Source organism: Molossus molossus, unplaced genomic scaffold (genome assembly GCF_014108415.1).
Source record: "Molossus molossus isolate mMolMol1 unplaced genomic scaffold, mMolMol1.p scaffold_m16_p_10, whole genome shotgun sequence".
Lineage (NCBI taxonomy): Eukaryota > Metazoa > Chordata > Mammalia > Chiroptera > Molossidae > Molossus > Molossus molossus.
In genome coordinates, this window is record NW_023425345.1 from 4,387,284 (window position 1) to 4,406,479 (window position 19,196).

Here is a 19,196-nt window from a genome sequence, read left to right on the forward strand (position 1 = left end):
CCCCAGAGGGTTGATGCAGGACCAGTGCTGTAAATCCAGGTCCAGCCCTGTGCTGCCATCAAGTGGCTATATGACCTTAGGACCCCACAGGCATAGGGAGGAAACAACTGAGGCAGACGCATTGGTTTCGATGACCCAAGAGCACGACTGTGGGAGAATTGCTGCCCTCTCAGCAGAGGCACCAGTCTTAATCTAGATCCCCAGAGATGCCCCCACCTTGGGAGGGTGGGTGTTGCCAGTCCCAGGCCACCTTCTCCTTCCTTCTGGGGACCCCTGTCCCGTGCCTTCCCTTTCTAAGCCCGTTTCCACCAGTGGGAGGGAAGGATGCCCTCTGGTGCTGGTGGAGGTAACTGCATCCCTCCTCACCAGCCATCCAGTCCTTGGAAGGCTCTCACCCCCCAGCAAGAGTGGCTTTAGGAAGACCAGAGCCACCCACTTGCAACCCTCCTTGACCCAGAGCATCCCCAAACCAGCCACACATGCACACTCTGCAGACTTTGTAGCTGTTTTTATTATTAATATTATCTTAAGCATCCCTTTAAGGGTGAAATGAAATCCAACCATTTACAGAGAAAATGATTTCAGAATGTACATATTGATTTTCTCTTACAAAAAAAATAATGGTGTCCTTAAATTATACATTTCCCAGGGCCCTGCTATCGGCTTGGGCAAGTCCTGTCCCCACCCCAACTGTCACCTGTGTCCCCAGAGCTCTCCCACACCTGCCCTTGGGAACTGACATGATCTCTGGGTGGGTTGGGCCTCCTTGAGTCTACAGGTCATAGGGCAGGTGTTCCCAGGAAAAGAACTCTGGGTATGTTGACAGAGCCAGTGGTGCAACCGCATTCACATTCACAGTTTGGTTTCCCTTCATACTGGGGGAGTGGCCCAGGGCCCTCCTGCCCCCCCCCCCCCCCAATTCCCAGTGTATGATGTGATTATAGGTTAACTCTTCAACGCCATGTTTTGGCTCTCACTCCTCTGACAGCTGTCATCTCCACCCAATGGCCAAGCCTCCACTTACTTGAACAGCCTTCCTGGGTCTAAGGAAAGGCAGGGTTTGGCAGGCCTGACTTCCTCCCTTCTTCTTCCCCTGCCCCTGAGCCGGTGAACTGGAGGCCAGCCTGGGAAGGTGGCATTCTTCAGCAGCAGGATGGAGCAGGGGCATTGGGTAAGGAAGCCGGCCAGGAGGGAGATTTCTGGGCTGGGACTCAGGCATGATTCAGAAGCCCTGAGGCTGCCTGTCCAGGGGTGAGCAGTAGATGCTGACCACCTGAGCCACTTCTCAGCCCCGGGAGGGATCAGCCTTCTTCATTCCTGCCCACCAGAGACTGCTCCACAACCAGCTAGCTCCCCAGACCATGCCCACACCGGGAACATCCCAAACAGAACTATGGCAAAGGGAACACCCTCCTCTTCTGGCCCATCAGAAACACCCCGAGAAAGTCCCTGCTGGCAGCCAAAGGGTACTGGGGTGTGGTTGGGGCCAAGACAAGCTGGGAGGTAGTGGGCACTCAGCTGTACAGGAGGATTCTCATCCCTTGGACTAAAAGACAGACAGACAGATGGACCCTGCATCCCCTTTAGCTTTGTTTTCCAGACTCCCCAAGGGCTTTATGCCTCAGTCATTTTGGGGAGTTGCAGAAGGTGTGGCCACAGGCTCCAGATCCCGGGAAAGGGCCTGGGCCCTGTTCCCACATCCACACACAAGCATCTATGTACAGGGACACACCGACAGACACATACGAATACACACAAGCATGCACCCATGCCCATAAATACACATACACGCACAAACATGTACCGTTCCACAGGCAGCCTCTGCACCCTGGCATCACTGGTGAGCATCCAATGGGGCCTAGGAGAGGGGGTGTGTTATCTTTCCCATAAATGCAGGCTCACTGCACCCCAGCCCTGGACTGGAAGTGAGGGGAACAGGAGCAGGTTGTTCTAGGAGCTCCAAATATGAGAGGAGGATCTTATGACTGCAACAGTCATTTCTACCCTCTTTCCCCCTCCCCCTGTGCCAGAGATGCTCCTTGTCCCCTGTATCCACTCTCTCTGCCTTCCTTCAATAAGAAAACTAAGCTGAGGCGGGGCACGTGGAGCCCAGCTTCCCTTGCAGCTACTTGTGACCATGTGACTAAGTTCTGACCAGCAAGATGCGATCAGAAGTGACTTTGCCATCTCTGGCTCATGCCATTAACAGTGTGCATTTCCCCTGCCTTTCTCTGCTTCCCCCGGGCTTGGGTGCACATATGACGGTGGGAACTGGAGCCACCACTCTATCCAGAACAGAAAGGTGTGTATGAGGAAAGCAGAGCTGCCCTGTGCAATCCAGACCATCTCCCTCTAGCCAGTTAAAGTAGAAACAAGCTTCTGTCTTGCTTAAACAACTGCATTTCAGGGTCTCTTAATTACAGCAGCTTAGAATCTACTTTAATGAATACATCTCCTTCCCTCACAAGGCAAACTAAGAGGAATGAGATGACATACAACTGGCCTTAATGTCCCTCATGGGTCCCTAGCCAACACCAAGAAGGGATACAAGGGTAACTCCATCTGAGCTAGTGGAGAGCTGGGGCTGTGGATTCCAGCAGGAAGGGGTGATGAGGCACCCCTGTCTGACCTAGTAGGCTGGCTGATGTCCCATCCCACCCTGAGAATTGGACTCCTGGCTTTACAAGGACCAAATGGGTAGCCCACAAGACAGAAATATAAAAAGTAAGAAGGAACATCAAAGCCAGGTTCGGAACTAAAAGGAAGACTCCCCAGGCTTCCCCAAGCCCTCATCTACATCAGCTCAGGAGCGTCTGGGGTACAGGTGGGTGAGTTCTTGGCTCCTTCTGGCCCAGCACTTCTGAGGACACTGTGCTTCCTTTCAGCTGGATGCTGTTTTTTATCCCCTCCTTTCATGGTGTCTCCTCTTCCTCCTGGACCCAAATGCAACTATTTACAGAGCTGGAGACCTCCTGGCTCGGCCCCTTCCCACTCCAGGTCCAAAGCCCCAGGAAGCCAAATGGCGTGCTTCTCCCTAGCAGGGCTGCAACTCCCACATGGCCACGGTGGGAGCTCCTCCAGCCCCCTTCCCCACCCTCCCCTGCTAGCCAATTGCCATCATGCACTCTCTGCTGGCACCTCCTGGGCACAGCACTCTTGGAGGGCAGGTCAGGCTCCTCTCTCCCAATGAGGAATTACGTTTTTTGAGCTCAAAGGCCTGACCCCTGATTCACAAGGGCTCGAATAGGGAAGATTCTGCCACTATCCACTACTGGTCCTCTCAAGACCCCCCCAGAGATCAGGAGGAGGCAGAAAGACAACAGAGGGCCATCGCCACCCTCTGCCCTGCCACTGGCCCTAAAAATCATGCAGCCTTAGCTTTCCACCACTTCCAAGTTGGCCCTGGCGGGGGGTCTTCCCTCGGAACCCCTGTTCCGCGGCCCACCTTCCGCCGTGCTCTTGGGCTGCTGGTAGGGGTTGTCCAGCAGGTAGCGGAACTGGTTGTAGTTCTGGAGCAGGTACTTAGGGGCATACATGTGTTCGCTGGGATCCGCCGGGGGGTACTCCTGCTGCGTGCCATCGAACCAGCCCCCGGTACGGATCAGGCTCCGAATGTAATTGAGGTCCCGCTTGTCCTCGTAGTCGCCCCAGCGGGGGAAGTCACCGTTCTGGGCCGACACGAGCTTGAAGTAGATGCCCTCGGGCGTGAAGCACCAGGAGCAGTGCCAGCCGGCGAAGTGCAGGGGGCTGCCCAGCGACCACTGCACCAGGATGTGGCCGGTGCGGTTCTCGTAGTGCCGGAAGTTGGGCATGGTGTAGTACTGGCGGCGGCGCAGGCGGATGCCGTCCAGCCCGTACACCGACTGCAGCATGTCCACCGTGCAGCCCGACACCACCTCCAGCGTGCCCGGCTGCTTCCAGAAGAAGCCGTAGAGCGACTTGCGCATGTGGAAGGCGAAGGGCTCGGTCCAGCCGTCGTAGAGCTTGAGGAAGAGCACGCCGTCGCGCGCGGGGATCTCGTCGGCGTCGTCGATGATGAAGACGTCGTCGGGCCGCAGGTTGCGCAGGCGCGCCACGCCGTCCTGCGTCAGGAAGGTGCGCAGGTAGTCGTCGGCGATCCAGCCGTCCTGCCGCCCGCCCGGCGGGAAGTGGTCCAGGAACACGTAGAGCACCTTGTGCCGGATGTACTCGAACGTGCCGTTGGTCAGCATCTCGCGGAACTTGAGCGGCCGCGGCTCCCCGTAGGCCGTGAAGTTGGACTCGCACACCACGAAGGCGTCCACCACGTCGCCCAGCTCGTGGAAGCGCACGTCCAGCAGGTCGAACTCGTGGTTGATGTTGATGGCGTTGATGACCCGCCGCGGCACCTCCCTGGGCACCAGGCGCTCCTTGGTGGGCAGGTTGGAGTACTGCACCACGGTGGGCACGCCGCAGCTGGGCCCGTGCCAGCCCGGGAGGCACACGCACTCCACCCACTTGCGCCGCACGCCTCGGGCCCCTGTGCGCTCCCGGGCACTCAGCAGATGCCGGACTGGGCCGCGGGCAGATGAACCTTCGCCCCCCTCTGCCTTCTCCTCTGGCCGCCCTGATGGGGGCTTCTCCAGCATCTTGGTGCCTGGTTTGAAGCAGACACCCCCGGCTTTGGTGCGGACGAAATATTCGGTGGTGTCCTCTGGAAGCACGAAGTCCATGCGGTGGAGATCCTCCATGGCCTTGCTTGGTGACAGTGGCTGGAGCAGGGGTGAGTGGGAATAGAGTGGGGTACGCAGCAGGTCGGGGCTCCCCGGCTCTGGGCTGGCCTGGGGCGTGACAGGGGCATTGTTCCAGAAGAAGCTGGACACGAGGTTAGGGCTGAGAGAGGCCAGTTCTCGGGGGAAGGTAACATAGGACAGGGTCTTAAAGAAGTGCAGGAAGGAGATGAGGCACAGGCCGGCCATACAGAACATGAGAAAGAGCTTGTAGCGTCTCATCTTCATCCTGCAGGAAAGAGGGAGAAAGCAGACCGGTCAGGGGTCTGCATTCCTGGGTGAGGGAAACCCGAGGCCCTTCTAGGAACCAACCCTAAGGAGGTATTTGCTGCCGCTGTGTTTGTGAATGTCCTGGCCAGCTGCTGGTGACCCAGCATGAAATCACCTCCTGCTCCCTAGGCATCAAGCCTGCTAGCTCAGTTGCTTACCCAGTGCCCCTGGAAGCCCCAGGATCAAGGATATTCCCTTCGTGGTTCAGGGCTTCCCCCCTTCCCTCCTGTTCCCACAGTGCTTCCCCTCAGAAACCACCAGGTCACCACACATCCAGCCTCTGCAGCCCGCTGCTCCACCTGGCTCACCCCACCCCGACTGTACCAGCTGCACTGCTCCAGGAACAAAACGCATCCTGGGAAAAGCTTAACTCTGCAGTGCAGAATCTACCCAGGGGGCTTACAGGCCCCAAAGGAGCAGGAAGCAGGCTACAGACAGGGGGCCCTTCTTTGCACTGCCCAGGGTGATGTTCTTGTTTGTTCTTCTGTGCTTTCTACCTAGCTATTCTATGTGGAATATTGATGTCTTTTTTCCCCCTTTATTGATTTTAGAGAGAGAGAAAGGGAGAGGGAGAGAGAGAAATATCGATGAGAGAACATCAGCTGGCTGCCTCCTGCATGCCCCCCACTGGGGATCAGACCCACAACCAGGGCTTGTGTCCTGGCCAAGAATTGAACTGGCAACCTCTTGGTGCGTGGGTCGCTGCTCAACCATTGAGCCACACCAGCCGGATTTGACAAGTCTTTTTAATGTCTTTTTTTTGGTACGTGACCCTAGCGGGAACTGAACCCAGGACTCTCTGGTCCGCAGGCCAACGCTCCAACCGCTGAGCCAAACCAGCCAGGGTTTGAATGTCTTTACACTGAAAAAATTCACAGGTCTCAAGGGATGACATTCAATTCTAACATATTTAAAGAAAAAAATAAGTTAAAGTTCCCCTCATTACCCCATGCCTTATACTAGATTGATCTCCAGGCATAAACAATTTGATCTATTAGGAGCTGTATTGCTGGTTTTAGATGCAATTTTTCTGTTTTTGGTTTAATAGTTGTTTTGTTTTGTTTTTTATCCTCACCTGAGGATATTTTTCCATTTTTTGTACAGATAGAGTGGGAGGGAGAGAGAGGAAGGGAGAGAGAGAGAGAAACATCGACGTGAAGGGACACATCGAGTAGCTGCCACCCACACGACCAACCAGGGCCGGGGACAAACTGCAACCGAGGTACGTTCCCTTAGCGGGAACCGAACCCGGGTCTCTCTGTACCGCAGGCCGACGTTCTAACCGCTGAGCCAAACCGGCCAGGGCTTTAATAGTTTTTATAAATATCATATTGGACACTAAGCCAAATCAAATTTTTTCCCAATCAATAATAAAGAGGTTTTCAGATCAATAGAAATAAATCTACCATTTCCTTTCATTTTATTTTTTTAATCCTCACCCTAAGATATTTTTCCATTTATCTTCAGATAGAGTGGGAGAGAGGGAAAGAGAGAGAGAGAGAGAGAGAGAGGGAGAGAAACATTGATGTGAGAGAGACACACTGACTGGTTGCCTCCCACATGACCCTGACCAGGGCCGGGGATGAACTGCAATCAAGGTACATACATGCCCTTGGCCGGAATCGAACCCGTGACTCATTGGTTCATGGGCTGATGCTCTAACCGCTGAGCCGAACTGGCCAGGGCAGCAGCAGCTTCTTCTTTTTTTTGCTGCTGCTGCATTTATTTGATAAGAATGGTAATAGCCATAACACGCATTTGAATCCCACTTTATCATATGTGATGATTACATTTAATTCTCATAGCAGCCCTGTGTGGCCTAAGGTACACACTGTTAATTATATTTGATAGATGACAGATTAATAAAACCAAGGCTCAGAGAGGTTAACTTCCCAAGGCCACAAGAACTTAGTTGCATAAGTTCATATTTGATCCTGGAAATATCCTTATGAAAATTAGATTCCAGTAATAAACATTTTGCTTTGGGGAAGTATCTTCAAAATATTGCACTGCAGAAATCTAGACTACAGTCACTGTATACCCTCAACAGTATTTGTTGTATATATGAGCAGAGAAAAAATCAAGCAGATATATCTTTGATTTCTATTAGTGCCACATTATTTGGTATTTAAAAAATCATCTTCCTAAAAAATATCATATTTCTAGTTTGTTGAATTAAGAGGTGCCATCATCAACAAAGGAAAGCAAAAGACAAGACAACCTACCGATTGGGAGAAGATATTTGCCAATGATATATCTGATAAGGGATTAATATACAGAATTTATAAAGAACTCATACAACTTAAAACCAAAATATGGCCAGAGACCTGAATAGACATCTCTCCAAAGAGAACATACAGATGGCCAGTAGACATATGAAAAGATGCTCAACATCACTAATCATCAAGGAAATACCAATTAAAACCACAGTGCAATACCACCTTATACCTGTCAGAGTGGCTATCATTAGTAAATCAACAAACAAGTATTGGTGAGGATGTGGAGAAAATGGAACACTTATGCATAATAGGTGAGACTGCAAATTGGTGCAGCCACTATGGAAAACAGTATGGAGGTTCTTCCAAAAATTAAAAATAGAACTACCATATGGCCCAGCAATTCCACTTCTGGGTATTTATCTGAAGAAATCCAAAACACTAATTCAAAAAGCTATATGCCCCTGCCTGGCTGGTGTGGCTCAGTGGCTGAGCATCAACCCATGCACCAAGATGTAGCCAGTTCGATTCCCAGTCAGGGCACATGCCTAGGTTGTGGGGGAACCTACATCTTTCATCTCCTTGACTTGGGTGTAGCAGCGACTCCTTGAGAGCATGCTGAGTGCCAGGCACTGTGCTGGGCCCCGGCAGCTCAGGAGACCAGGCAGCGGAACCCCCGCCCCCACAGAGCATGGTTGGGGTGAGCGGGGAAGGGGACTGCAATTACCTAAATAAACGAGTCAAGTAATATTGTACATTAGGAAGTCATGTTCTGGAGAAGAACAAAGCAGGGTAAAGGAGAGGAGGGGACTGAGCTAGTGACAAATAGGGTGGTCAGGGCAGGCCTCACCAAGGAGTGAGACTTGAAGGTGAAGGTGCAGGGGAAGAGGTTCCAGGCAGAAGGAACAGCTGGTACTCAGGAGGAACTGCAAGAACAGACCAGAGGGAGGTGGATGGGCCCACATCACTCGGCCTGGGATCACAGCTGGAAATGCGCTGTCACAGGAGGACTCTGAGAAGAGGACATGGTCTGCCTTCGGTCTGAACAGGCACTTGGGCTGCTCTGTTGAGAAGAAAGTGTCATCTCAAGGGCAGAGCAGAGACAGCTCTCCCAACCCCCTGCCTGACACCCACAAGGTGCACGGGAAGCATTGTCTTCTAAGTTCACGTCACCACGTGAACCTGAGCCTCAGGGCCGCTTGTCCTCTGAGTCTGATCTCCCCCACCTATAAAATGGAAAATGATCAGTCCTGCCTTACCTACTTCAAATGAGACACTGAACTGGGGAGACCAGTCCATAGCCCATCCCTCTCCCAAAGCCCACCATGTTGGGCTCATCTCCACTGCCGTCTGTCTTCCCAGTGACAAGACTATGAGCTCACAGGGTGGGACCTGTATACAGCAGGTGCTCAACAAGGTTGCCTGCATTGCCCTGGGCCCCCTCAAAGTGCTCCCTGCCACTTCCACATACACATTCTGGAACCAGACTGCCCAGTTCCAATCCTGGCTTTGCCATTTCCTGTGTAGCTCTGGGTAGGCTACCTTTTCTGCATCTCCATTTTCTTACCTATACAAGTCTTCAGTAATAATCACGGACAGCGCCTAGCATATACCAGGGCTCGATAAGCTCGAGTTCTTCTTACTGCTATTGCTATTCCCCAGCCTGGCAGGGTAGAGAGAGCCTGGGGTTGGGGAGGAGCAACCAGGGCAAAGGCTCGAAGCTGAGCCTGCTGGGCCTGGGCCCTGGTAGGTGCTGTCCTGTCTCAGAGCAACAAGGAGCAGAGCAGGAGGCTTAGCAAGTGGCGCCAGGGCAGAGCCTGAGCCTAGTGGGGGGTGCTGGGAAACAGTGCCCTGCTTCCTGGGGCTCCAGGGAAAGGAGGAAAGAACTGTGAGGTTGTCTGGGAACTTCCATAGAAAGACCCCCACATATTCTGAGTTGCACCAGCCCCAGGGGCTGGGTCTCCCATTTGAGTGGGTGAAGGTGGCAGGGGATGGGCCGGGTGCTTCGTAGTTGCCAGATAATTGTGGAAGAGGGAGGCTGATGCTGACTCTGACCCAGGATGGCAGCAGGACCAGCCCGCCCTGGGCCTCCTCCACCTCGTTGACTCCCAGCCTCCCAGCCAGCTGTCACTGTGCCGCACCTGGAAGGTCCCAGCTGGGCAGGTTTTCTTCCCTCCCTCCCTCTTCCCACTCTCCCCTTGGGCTCTGCTTGGAAGACTGTTGAAAGGGGTAAGCAGATGAGCCCAAACCCCAAGACAAAGCCAGGGTTGGGGCTCAGGCAGAGTCCAGTGGGGGCTTCTGGCCAGAGAGAAGGCAGGTGCTCCATGGAGGCTGCAGGCTGTGACTGTGGAGCTGGCCAGGCGGGCAGCAGATGCAGACAACGCTGACAGCTGTCACAGGGGTGACAGGAGGCTCCCGTGGAGCTATCCAAGGTCCTGAGCTCACCTGCGCTGACCAGGGTCCTAACTCAGTCCCGGGGGTGCCCCCAGGCGGTCTCACCCTGGTCCCCGCCAGCCTCCTCCGTGGTTCAGCAGCTCATGTCCTAATGGCCATTTCCCCTGTTGGACAACTTCTGGCCCCCTTCCTCTCTCGCCTCATGACTCTGATTCCTGTGTCCTCACCTCTGGGGCAACCTTGGGGCACTCCACTCCTCCAGCTGGGAAAAGGGGCCAGCTGTGGCCTGTGTCCCACAGTGAACAGGTCCAACCCCTCGTAGGTGCTGAGGGCACTCTATCAATAAGAGAAAATCTCAGAGATCAGCCCGCCCACCTTCACTCAGGCTCCACTCCTGGGCAGGAATCTGCCCATCTAAAAGCCCCCGCCTGGGAACACCTTTGGGTGGACCCTCACCACCTCTCCAACAGTCCACCTGCTTGAAAGAGCATCTTGACTTTGAGTTGAAGTCCCCCTCCCTGTGCTCACCTTCCAGCCCATCTCAGTCCTGCCCCCACGTGACCCGAGGGCTCTGCCCACCTCCATGAGGAAAGCAGGAGGTGCATCTTCGCAGCCAACTCTGCTGTGCTCAGCCACTCCCAGGACAGAGTAGGCCAGTGGTTATAGTGTCAGATCTGAACACTGTCTCTGACCTGGCACGTTACTCCACCTCTCTGTGCCTCAGCTCTCCCTCTAAGTAAAATGGAGGTCTAACACGCCCTGTCTCATAGGGTTATTATAAGAATCAAATTAGTTAATCCATGCCAAGGACCAGCTACTGGGCCTAAGCATACAGTAGGTGCTCAGTAAATATTGGCTTCCAGTGTTAATGGAACTCTGGAGGATTCGATTTAATACCGGCACTATAACTTACTAGCTGTGTGTCCTTAAGAAAATTACTTAGCCTCTCTGAGCCTCAGTCTTCAGATGCAGAAGGAAGATGTCACCCTCTCCCTTGTGGTCCTGTGGGAGATCTGGATGAGCTGAGGTGTCAAAACACCTGCAGAGAGCCTGATACTTGGTAGATGCTCTAAAAATGCCTGTTTCTTTCCTTCCATTCAGGTTTCCTGACAGATGTGCAAATGCAGATGACTCAACTGAATATGCCAGGCCTGGTTCCTGCCCCACCACCTTCCAGGGCATTTCTCAGGGATTTATTGGGGTTTCCAAACCCGAGGCCAGAACCTGGGGAATCTGGAGCACCACAGGGGTTCTGACTCCTCTCCTGGGGTCTGAAGGGCCCTCGAGTAAGATCATCCGGGCCAGCGTCCCTGCCAAGTGCCCATCTGCCTTCTGCTGGTCCAGTTCTGAAAGCTGCCCATGCCAAGCCCATGGGCTGCTAGAATTCCTCTGTTGGCCCAAATCAGCCTCCCTGGAGCTTCTGCTATTGCTTCCAGGTCTTTTCTCAGGACTAACAGAGCAAGTCAGCGCCTCAGGAATCAGAAGACAGAGACCATGACTTCCACACGAAATAAGAGTCCTTCCAACATGAGGTTCCAGGATCCCACATGGAGAGAGGAGCAGGAGAGGTGGCTAGGAAGATGCGAACGACTGACACGATTTCTTCGTCTCTCACTGCTTGACTCATTCCTTCGGTCCCTGTCCATCAGGCAGGAGACACGCCCACACATTATCCAGGCTTCTGGGGGCATTTACTGAGAACCTGCTGTATGCCAGGCACGTCGGCTCTGCAGGCGGGAGGGAAATTAGGGGCTTATCAAGGGGCCAACCCTGGAGGAACATACATATGTCTCCATTTTGTAGATGACAGAACAGAGGCTTGGGGAAGTGAAGGTATTTGTTAGCCACACAGGACTAGTGGGAATGAAACAGGTGGAAACAGACACCTCTCCCCCGATGCATCCTGCACTTGCTGACGGACAGACCAGGGGCCCAGTGGGACTGCAGATTTTGGGGTCCTGCCCTTAGCCAAACACAAATGGCCTGGCTGAGGGAGGGTCTGCTGTACCAGGACCCCCAGCCTCAGGAATTCTGCTCCCCTGACACTCCTCAGAGCCAGGGAGTTGGCTTGTGGGGCCAGCTCTGGCCAAGGACTCTGTTCCAGGTGACCAGAGTCCTGGCAAACCCCCTTCACCATGAGGCAGCAGCTTTCCTGGACACAGATAAGGACACCATGGCCCAGAGAGGAGAGGCAGGGGTACACTGGGAACCAGTTCTTGGACCAGTCAGGCAGTGTTGGAAGAAGGCAGGGCAACCATACCACCAGAATACCCAGCTTGCCTAGCCACAAGGGTCTGGGCCACACTTTCTTTCTTTTTAATTTTTTTTCTCTTTATTGATTTTAGAGAGAGAGGAAGGGAGCGGGAGACAGAGATAGAAACATCGATGAGAGAGAACATCAACTGGCTGCCTTCTGCACGTCCCCCACTGAGGATCAGGCCCACAACCTGGGTGTGTGCCCTGACCGGGAATCGAACCGGCAACCTCTTGGTGCATGGGTCGAAGCTCAACCTCTGAGCCACACCGGCAGGGCTGGGTCCCACTTTCTTTGCTGGCTCAGCTCCAGGGTGGAGGCTAGCTGAATGCTCAGTCCAACACCCAAGTCCAGAAGCCCTTTCCATGGTGAACCCCACCTCTCGGCTGCCCCACAACCAGCCCCCCGTGCACCCTGTCCCTTCCCTTCTTCCAGATCTCTCCACCCAACCCCAGCTCCTGCCAGCTGCCACAGGGGGCAGACATATGCCTGGGAAAGTTGATTTCCAGGGCTGAGATCTGCCCTTGCTCCTTGGGGCCTCTCCCCTTCCCCCACCGGTCATTGGCCCACCCAGGACATTAGTTTCTGGTCCCCCGAGGCCAGTGGGCAGTGGAGATATAGAACATTCCCACCATCCCAAAATGCTCTGTGGACAGTACTGTAGGCTAAACAGCTTAGTCATCCTCAGGTCCCAGCACCAGGGCAGCTGTGCTCAGAAGCCTGCGGTGGCTCCCACCGTCCAGCACTGAGGCTCACAGCTGCTGTGACCCTGGCCCCTCTCGATCTGCCCCACCTTGCCTTACTCAGGTTACCGCGCGGGCACCACTTATCGAACGCTTACATATGTGCCAGCTGTTGTCTGAGTTTTAGATATACTTGACCCTCACAACCATCGAGGTAGAAATTATTATCCACATTTTATTTTTATTTTTTAAATTGTTTTTTCTTTATTGATTTGACAGAAAAAGGAAGGGACAGGAAGAGAGAGATGGAAACATTAATGAGAGAGACCATCCATTGGCCTCCTTCTGCACGCCCCCCACTGGGGATCGGGCCCACACCTGGGCATGTGCACTGACCAGGAATTGAACCGGCGACCTCTTGGTGCATGGGTCGACGCTCAACCACTGAGCCACACCGGCTGGACTTATCCACGTTTTTTTTTTTTATCCTCATCCGAGGACATTTTTCCTTTTTTGTTGTTGTTGTTGTTCAGATAGAGTGGGAGGGAGAGAGAGAGAAAAAAATTGACATGAAAGGGACACATCGAGTGGTTGCCACCCACATGACCCAACCAGGGCTGGAGACAAACTGCAACAGAGGTACGTGCCCTTAGCGGGAACCGAACCTGGGTCTCTCTGGACCACAGGCCAACGCTCTAACCGCTGAGCCAAACCGGCCAGGGCTTACCCACATTTTATAGATGAGGAAACTGAGGCTCAGGGGGTAAAGCAACTTGTAGAGGTTTCTCTGATTACCGGTACAAAGCCACGCTCTCCAGGGCTTGAGACCCATACAGCTTCCACTTAGAGGGGCTGCGGCAGGGGGCTGGGGCAGGGTGCAGGTGAAGCTGGCCTCAGCCACAGGCCACTGAAGGCTCTGAGAAGAGCAACAGCATCAGCTGTGCCTGAGGATGACTGATCTGTTAGCTTTCAAAGCTATCCGATGACATGCTCTTTGCCGGTGGAAACGTCTAGACCGTCCTGGCCAACCCACCAGCCATTAGCCACACTGAGCACTTGAGGTTGACCTGGGGCGCCCTGGCTGGGTAGCTGATTTGGTTAGAGCATCGACCCGATACACCAAGGTTGCAGATTTGATCCCAGGTCAAGGCACATATAAGAACCAACCAGTAAATGCAGAAATAAGTGGAACAACAAACTGACGTTTCTCACTCTCCCTCTGCTCTCTCTAAAATCAATTTTAAAAAATAAAGAAACTGACTGGGGCAACTGAGGCAAAGGACCTGAATAAACACCTCCAGAACAGACACTTCTCTAGAGAGGACAAATGGCCCAAAGACATGAAAAAATGCTCAACGTCACTCATCATCAGAGAGATACAAATAAAAGCGTCAATGAGGTAGCACTTCATACCTGCCAGAATGGCTACCATTAATAAATCAACAAACAGGCTGATGCCATTTTGAACTCAGCCCGTCTGCTTTACAGATGTCCTGAATAGAATTCTCTTCCTGCAAATAAATAAATAAATAAAATCAACAAACGAGTGCTGGCGAGGGTGTGGAGAAAACGGAACCCTAGCACACTGCTGGTGGGAATGCAGACTGGTGCAGCCACTACGAAAAACAGTAGGAGTTTCCTCAAAAAATGAAAAATGGAACTACTGTTTGACCCAGTGATCCTATTTCTGGAAATACATCTTAAGAATCCCAAAACACCGATCAGAAAGAATATATGCACCCCTATGTTCATAGCGCTATTTACAATAGCTAAGATCTGGAAACAGCCCAAATGTCCATCAGTAGACGAGTGGATGAAAAAGCTGTGGTACATATACACAATGGAACACTAAGCAGATCTATATATATCTATATCTATATATATATCTATATCTATATATATATATATATATATATATAAAGAAGGGTCTCTTACCCTTTGAAACAGCATGGATGGGCCTGGAGATCATTATGTCAAGCATAATAAAGACAAATATCACATGATCCCACTTATATGTAGAATCCATTGAACAAAATAAACTAAAGAACACAATAGGTCCAAAGACGTGGATGCATGGAACAGACGGACAGATCTCAGGTGGGAGAGGCATGGCGGGGGTGAGGAAGAGATTAATCAAAGAACACATATGCGTATATGCATAGCCCATGGACACAGACAACAGTGTGGAAAAGGCCTAGGGTGGGGCGGGGGCTGGGCGAGGGGGGCAGAGAGGGACATCTTTAATACTGTCAACAATAAAATAAAGAAACCTACAGCCCTGCCAGTGTGGCTCAGTGGTTGAGCATTGACCCAGGCACCAAGAGGTCGCCAGTTCGATTCCCGGTCAGGGCACATGCCCAGGTTGTGGGCCCCATCCCCAGTGTGGGGCATGCAGGAGGCGGCCAATTGATATTCTTTCTCATTGATGTTTCTATCTCTCTCTCCCTCTCCCTTCCTCTCTCTCTAAAATCAATAAAGAAAAAAACAAAACAAACAAAAGGAACTTATAATTTGAATAAAATGTTAGTTTTAATAGCCCCATGGCAGCTAGTGGTTACCAAGCTGGACAGAGTAGGTTTAGAATGGACTGGGGAGAAGGGAGGCCGGGAGCCTGGTCCACTGCACCAGGCCAGCGGGCATGGTGGGTGGCACGAGGGAGGAGCCGAGAAGAGGACACTCGAGCACTGCTGTGGTGGTGGGGGCGGGGGGCGGTGCAGGGCATCCAGCCTGGGGCATGGGGAAGAGTGAGGGACAATGGTAAGCTGTTGCTGAGGTGCTCGTTAGATACTGGATGATGGAGGCAGGAAGCAGGAGGAGGGACATAGCCCTGGGGGGGCACCTGACATCCCAGTCAGCAGGAAGATGGACTGGAATGGGAAACTGTTAGGGCTCTGGGGGGTGGAGGGTAGAGAGAGCAGATCAACTCTGGGCTTGGAGCTGGGTTGCAGCAGGGAGCTAGATGGGTGGATGAGGTCTTCACGGAGCTCAGTCCAACAGACGGACAGAGGACAAATGAGAAAACCCGCCAACAGAGGATGCCAGGTGTCAGGAAGAGCCTCCAAAGAAAGGACATGTCAGCCAAGACCCAAGGCCCAGCAGGAGCTACTGCCCAAGGCAGCAGGCTGAGGGCACAGAGGCCTGTGTGCTGGGAACCCCCAGTGCCATGCAGTGAAATGGGGGACCCTGAGTCTGGTGAGGGGCACACAGGGTGGCAAGGATAGTTCCCACACCTCAGGGCTTCTTGGGCACAAGCCTGGCCACCCCATCTCAGTAGCTGTCCTCTTGGGTCCATAATCCCGCTGCAGGTAAACACTGTAGCTGGGCAGGGCTGGGGAGCAGTGGGCCTGGAACATTCTTCCCAGGAGGTGGTGCCTCTGTGATCGTCACCGTCTTGGCAGCTGGCATTTACTAAATGCGCCCGGGTGCCGGACACTACGCGCCCGCCTTACTCCACATTTATTGTCACAGTGACCGGGTGGTGAGGAGATGGGCACAGGGGGCTGAGGGACTGCCCGAGACTCAGGGGCAGCAGAAGGACTCACACCCATACACCTCTGCTGGGGGTCCTCACTCAAGGTTTTGGGCATGAGGTCCAGGCTGCTACCTTCAGCTCTGCCCAGGGCAAGGGCCCCTCTCACCTCTGCCCCGGTCCCCAGTGGGCCTCCCTTTTGTAGGTGCCTTGGAGAGCTGCACCCAAGCAAACCCTCTGCTCGAGGCCCCCCTTTCCACCCAGGCGGAGCTCCCGGAGGCTGTGACCTACAGACACATCTCACTAAGTCCAGAGCCCCTTTCTATCCCCCATGGACTCCAAACAAAAGGGTCCTGCATGGGTCTCCAGTAGCTTGAAGGGATCGGGTGCTCTAGAAAGTCAGGAGCCCTCTGAGGTGAGGCCTAAACTTCAGGGGGCTCTGGGGGCCTGAGGTCCCACAGGGGACCTGGCTCCTGCTCTGCAGGCCTGGCTTCGGCTGCCCCCGGCCCCCCCCCCCATGCTGCCCTTGTCCACCCTCCTGCTCCGGGAGTTTTCCCCCAGCCCTGCTGGCTGGGAACTCAGAGATGAATCAGGAAGGGTCCCACATTGGCTGCACCCACCACCCTGGGGGTTTCTGTTGGCTTCCTGTTTGCATGACCTGGCCTCCAGCCAGAGGGGCCTGAATGCACGGCCTGGGAACACCCAACCCCTCACCTACAAAAGGGAAAGGCGTAAGGCGCATCCGAGGCCCAGCCTCCAGCCGCCTCTGCAGCAGCTCCAAGAACTGCAGCTCCCTTCTCTACTTTTACCCTCACACTGGCCCCATCGCCGCGACAGAGCCCAGGTGACCAGCCTGGCTCACTCTGTAAGTGGCAGGGGTGTCTGGGTCCCTACCACTGCCCTCTGCCTCGGTCACACCTGGCTCCTCCCTGGGCCCCTCCTGGCCCAACCACCCTCCGCCTACCTGAACCAGTACCTGCCTCAGGCCCCTGGTCGCAGACCACAGGGAGGCAGTGTCCTATCCCAGCTGTTCCACCATGCTCCACAACCCTGCGTCTGGCCTTTCTGGCTCCACAGTGGCTGCTGCTTCTCTGGAGGCTGTCCCCTGCCCCCCAGACCCAGAGCAGATAGCAATTTGGTGGCTACGTGAGGAACTGACCTTGGCCTGGCCTGGTGCCAGCTCTGCCCTTCCCAGCTCCACTTCCTCCCAGCTGAGTTGCCTAACCTCCCTGGGCTTCTGTCTCCTCATTTGTACAAGGGGATAACCAAGCAACAGTGAGAGGTGCCCAACCCTCTGGAGCTGCTCCTTGATGTGGGAGCTGGGAGCACTCAAGGCTTCCCCCTACAGGTGAGAGCCCGCCAGTGCCCGCTGCTCGGTGAACCACCTGCGGGTCTCCCTTTGGAGCCTCACCTGCTCCCTCTGGACAGAAGGTCACCCTGAACTGTGCCCTCAACTCTCAAGGGGCTCCTGGACATTTTCAGTAGGACACAGATGGGACACAGAGGGGTAAGGTACACATGGAAGAGCTTGAAGTAAACTCTCCACGGGTGGGGCCCAGTGTCTCAAACAAAGTGGGGCGGGGAGACCTGGATCTGAACCCTGACTGCCCTCGGGGAACAGAGCTGTACTGCATGTGGGCCCAGGGCTCAGCGGCCCTGTGGGGTGGGCGCTTGGGAGGAGGGGCTCTCAGTGGAAACAGAGACTGGACTGGGTGTGGCTGATCACAGATGAGAAGTTGGGGGGCCCAGAGGAGACCCTCAAACAGCTCTTGCACTACCTGGCTCAATGCTCAAGCCCACCATTGGCAAAGCATTAATTCCCTGTGCTCAGAATTACCCTCTCCGGGCTCCTCCCAGCAGGGTGAAGACATACATCTGGCTCAGAGGAGGGCTGGGCAGCGGAGCTTTGAGCATTCAAGCTGCTGATCAGTGTGTGTGTGGGGGGGGGGGGGGGGAATGAGGGCCTTTAAGCATGCTGTCCCATAATCCGGGGTCTCCTTCTCCCTTCTTCACGCCCCACTTAGCCCTTGCCTGCCCTGGGTGGGGGCTGCCCTCCACCCAGCCTGCTCAGGAGCCCCCTATCAGCCTGGAGAGAAGCTCCCCATTGGCCTATCTGCCTGCCCAGAAGGCTGTGCGTCCTGAGTCCCCAGGCTGGCCAGATAGTGAATGTCAGTGAGGGGAACATCCAGCACATGAATGAAGGACATATCTTCGGGCAGGTCCCATTGCCCTCTGTGCCTCAGTGTTTCTTTCTTTCTCTTATTTATTTGAGTTTATTTACTAGGATATTTTTATTGATTTGAGAGAGAGAGAAACATTGATCGAATGCCTCCCATACATGCCCCAACCAGGGACCAAACCTGCAACCTGGGTATGTGCCCTGCCTGGGAGCAGAATCTGCAACCTTTCAGTGTACAGGACGACCCTCCAACCAACTGTGCCTCAGTGTTTCCATCTGTCAGATGGGATAATGTCCACCAAGTAGGGTTGCTGAAGGCTTAAGTGAGAAGGATAGTTGAGAGAATGCCAGGCGTGGGGGGCCTCCCCAAGGGCATAGGGGCCTGGCCACCTCTGTAGGGAGAGCCTGGCTGGGACCAATGCCTGGGAGGACAGGGACAGGTGTGGGGAACCAGGAGGAAGGAGGAAGAAAGACCAAGGTCCAGCCACAGTGGGGGTCAAAGCAGCTGGGGGAGCAGCACCCGCCTGTAATAATTAATTCAGCAAAGTATAAATCATTAATAGAGCTTCTGATTAGGGAAGCTTTTTACAATGCATAAATAGGGACGGGCTGCCAGTCCTTGGATAAATGTTGACCAAGCCAAGCCCCATGCAGGCTTATCGCGCATATCCTTAGGAACCCAGAGTCCCCTGTGCTCAGCCTCTAGACCCAAACAACTCCACCTGTCCTGTCCAGGTTAGAGAAGGCAGAGAGCAGACAAGTCCAGGGGGCCAGAGGCTAAGACCAGCTGTCCTACCTGTTTCCACATCTGTGCGATGGAGACCAAGAAGCCCTCATCTCCCAGGCTCAGTGTGAGGAAAAGCCAGGCCAGTGAGGCCAGGGCTGGGTAGTTCCTTCTCCACAAGAGCAGAAACTCATTTCTGGGCCCCAGCTGCGTGAGACGCCCCCAGGCCCAATCTCTCAGGAGGCGGGGTGGGGTGGGG

General features: G+C 54.0%; 1 protein-coding gene across 1 annotated transcript in view; it reads right to left on the reverse strand.

Annotated features, from left to right (window-relative positions):
- Nucleotides 1–19,196, reverse strand: part of MGAT3 (beta-1,4-mannosyl-glycoprotein 4-beta-N-acetylglucosaminyltransferase) — a 40,468-nt gene continuing 21,272 nt past the window's right edge. The window contains exon 2 of the mRNA XM_036251348.1: nt 1–4,977. Coding sequence (XP_036107241.1) covers nt 3,375–4,976 — 1,602 coding nt within the window. The 5' untranslated portion in view covers nt 4,977 and the 3' untranslated portion in view covers nt 1–3,374. The remainder of the gene's footprint in view (nt 4,978–19,196) is intronic.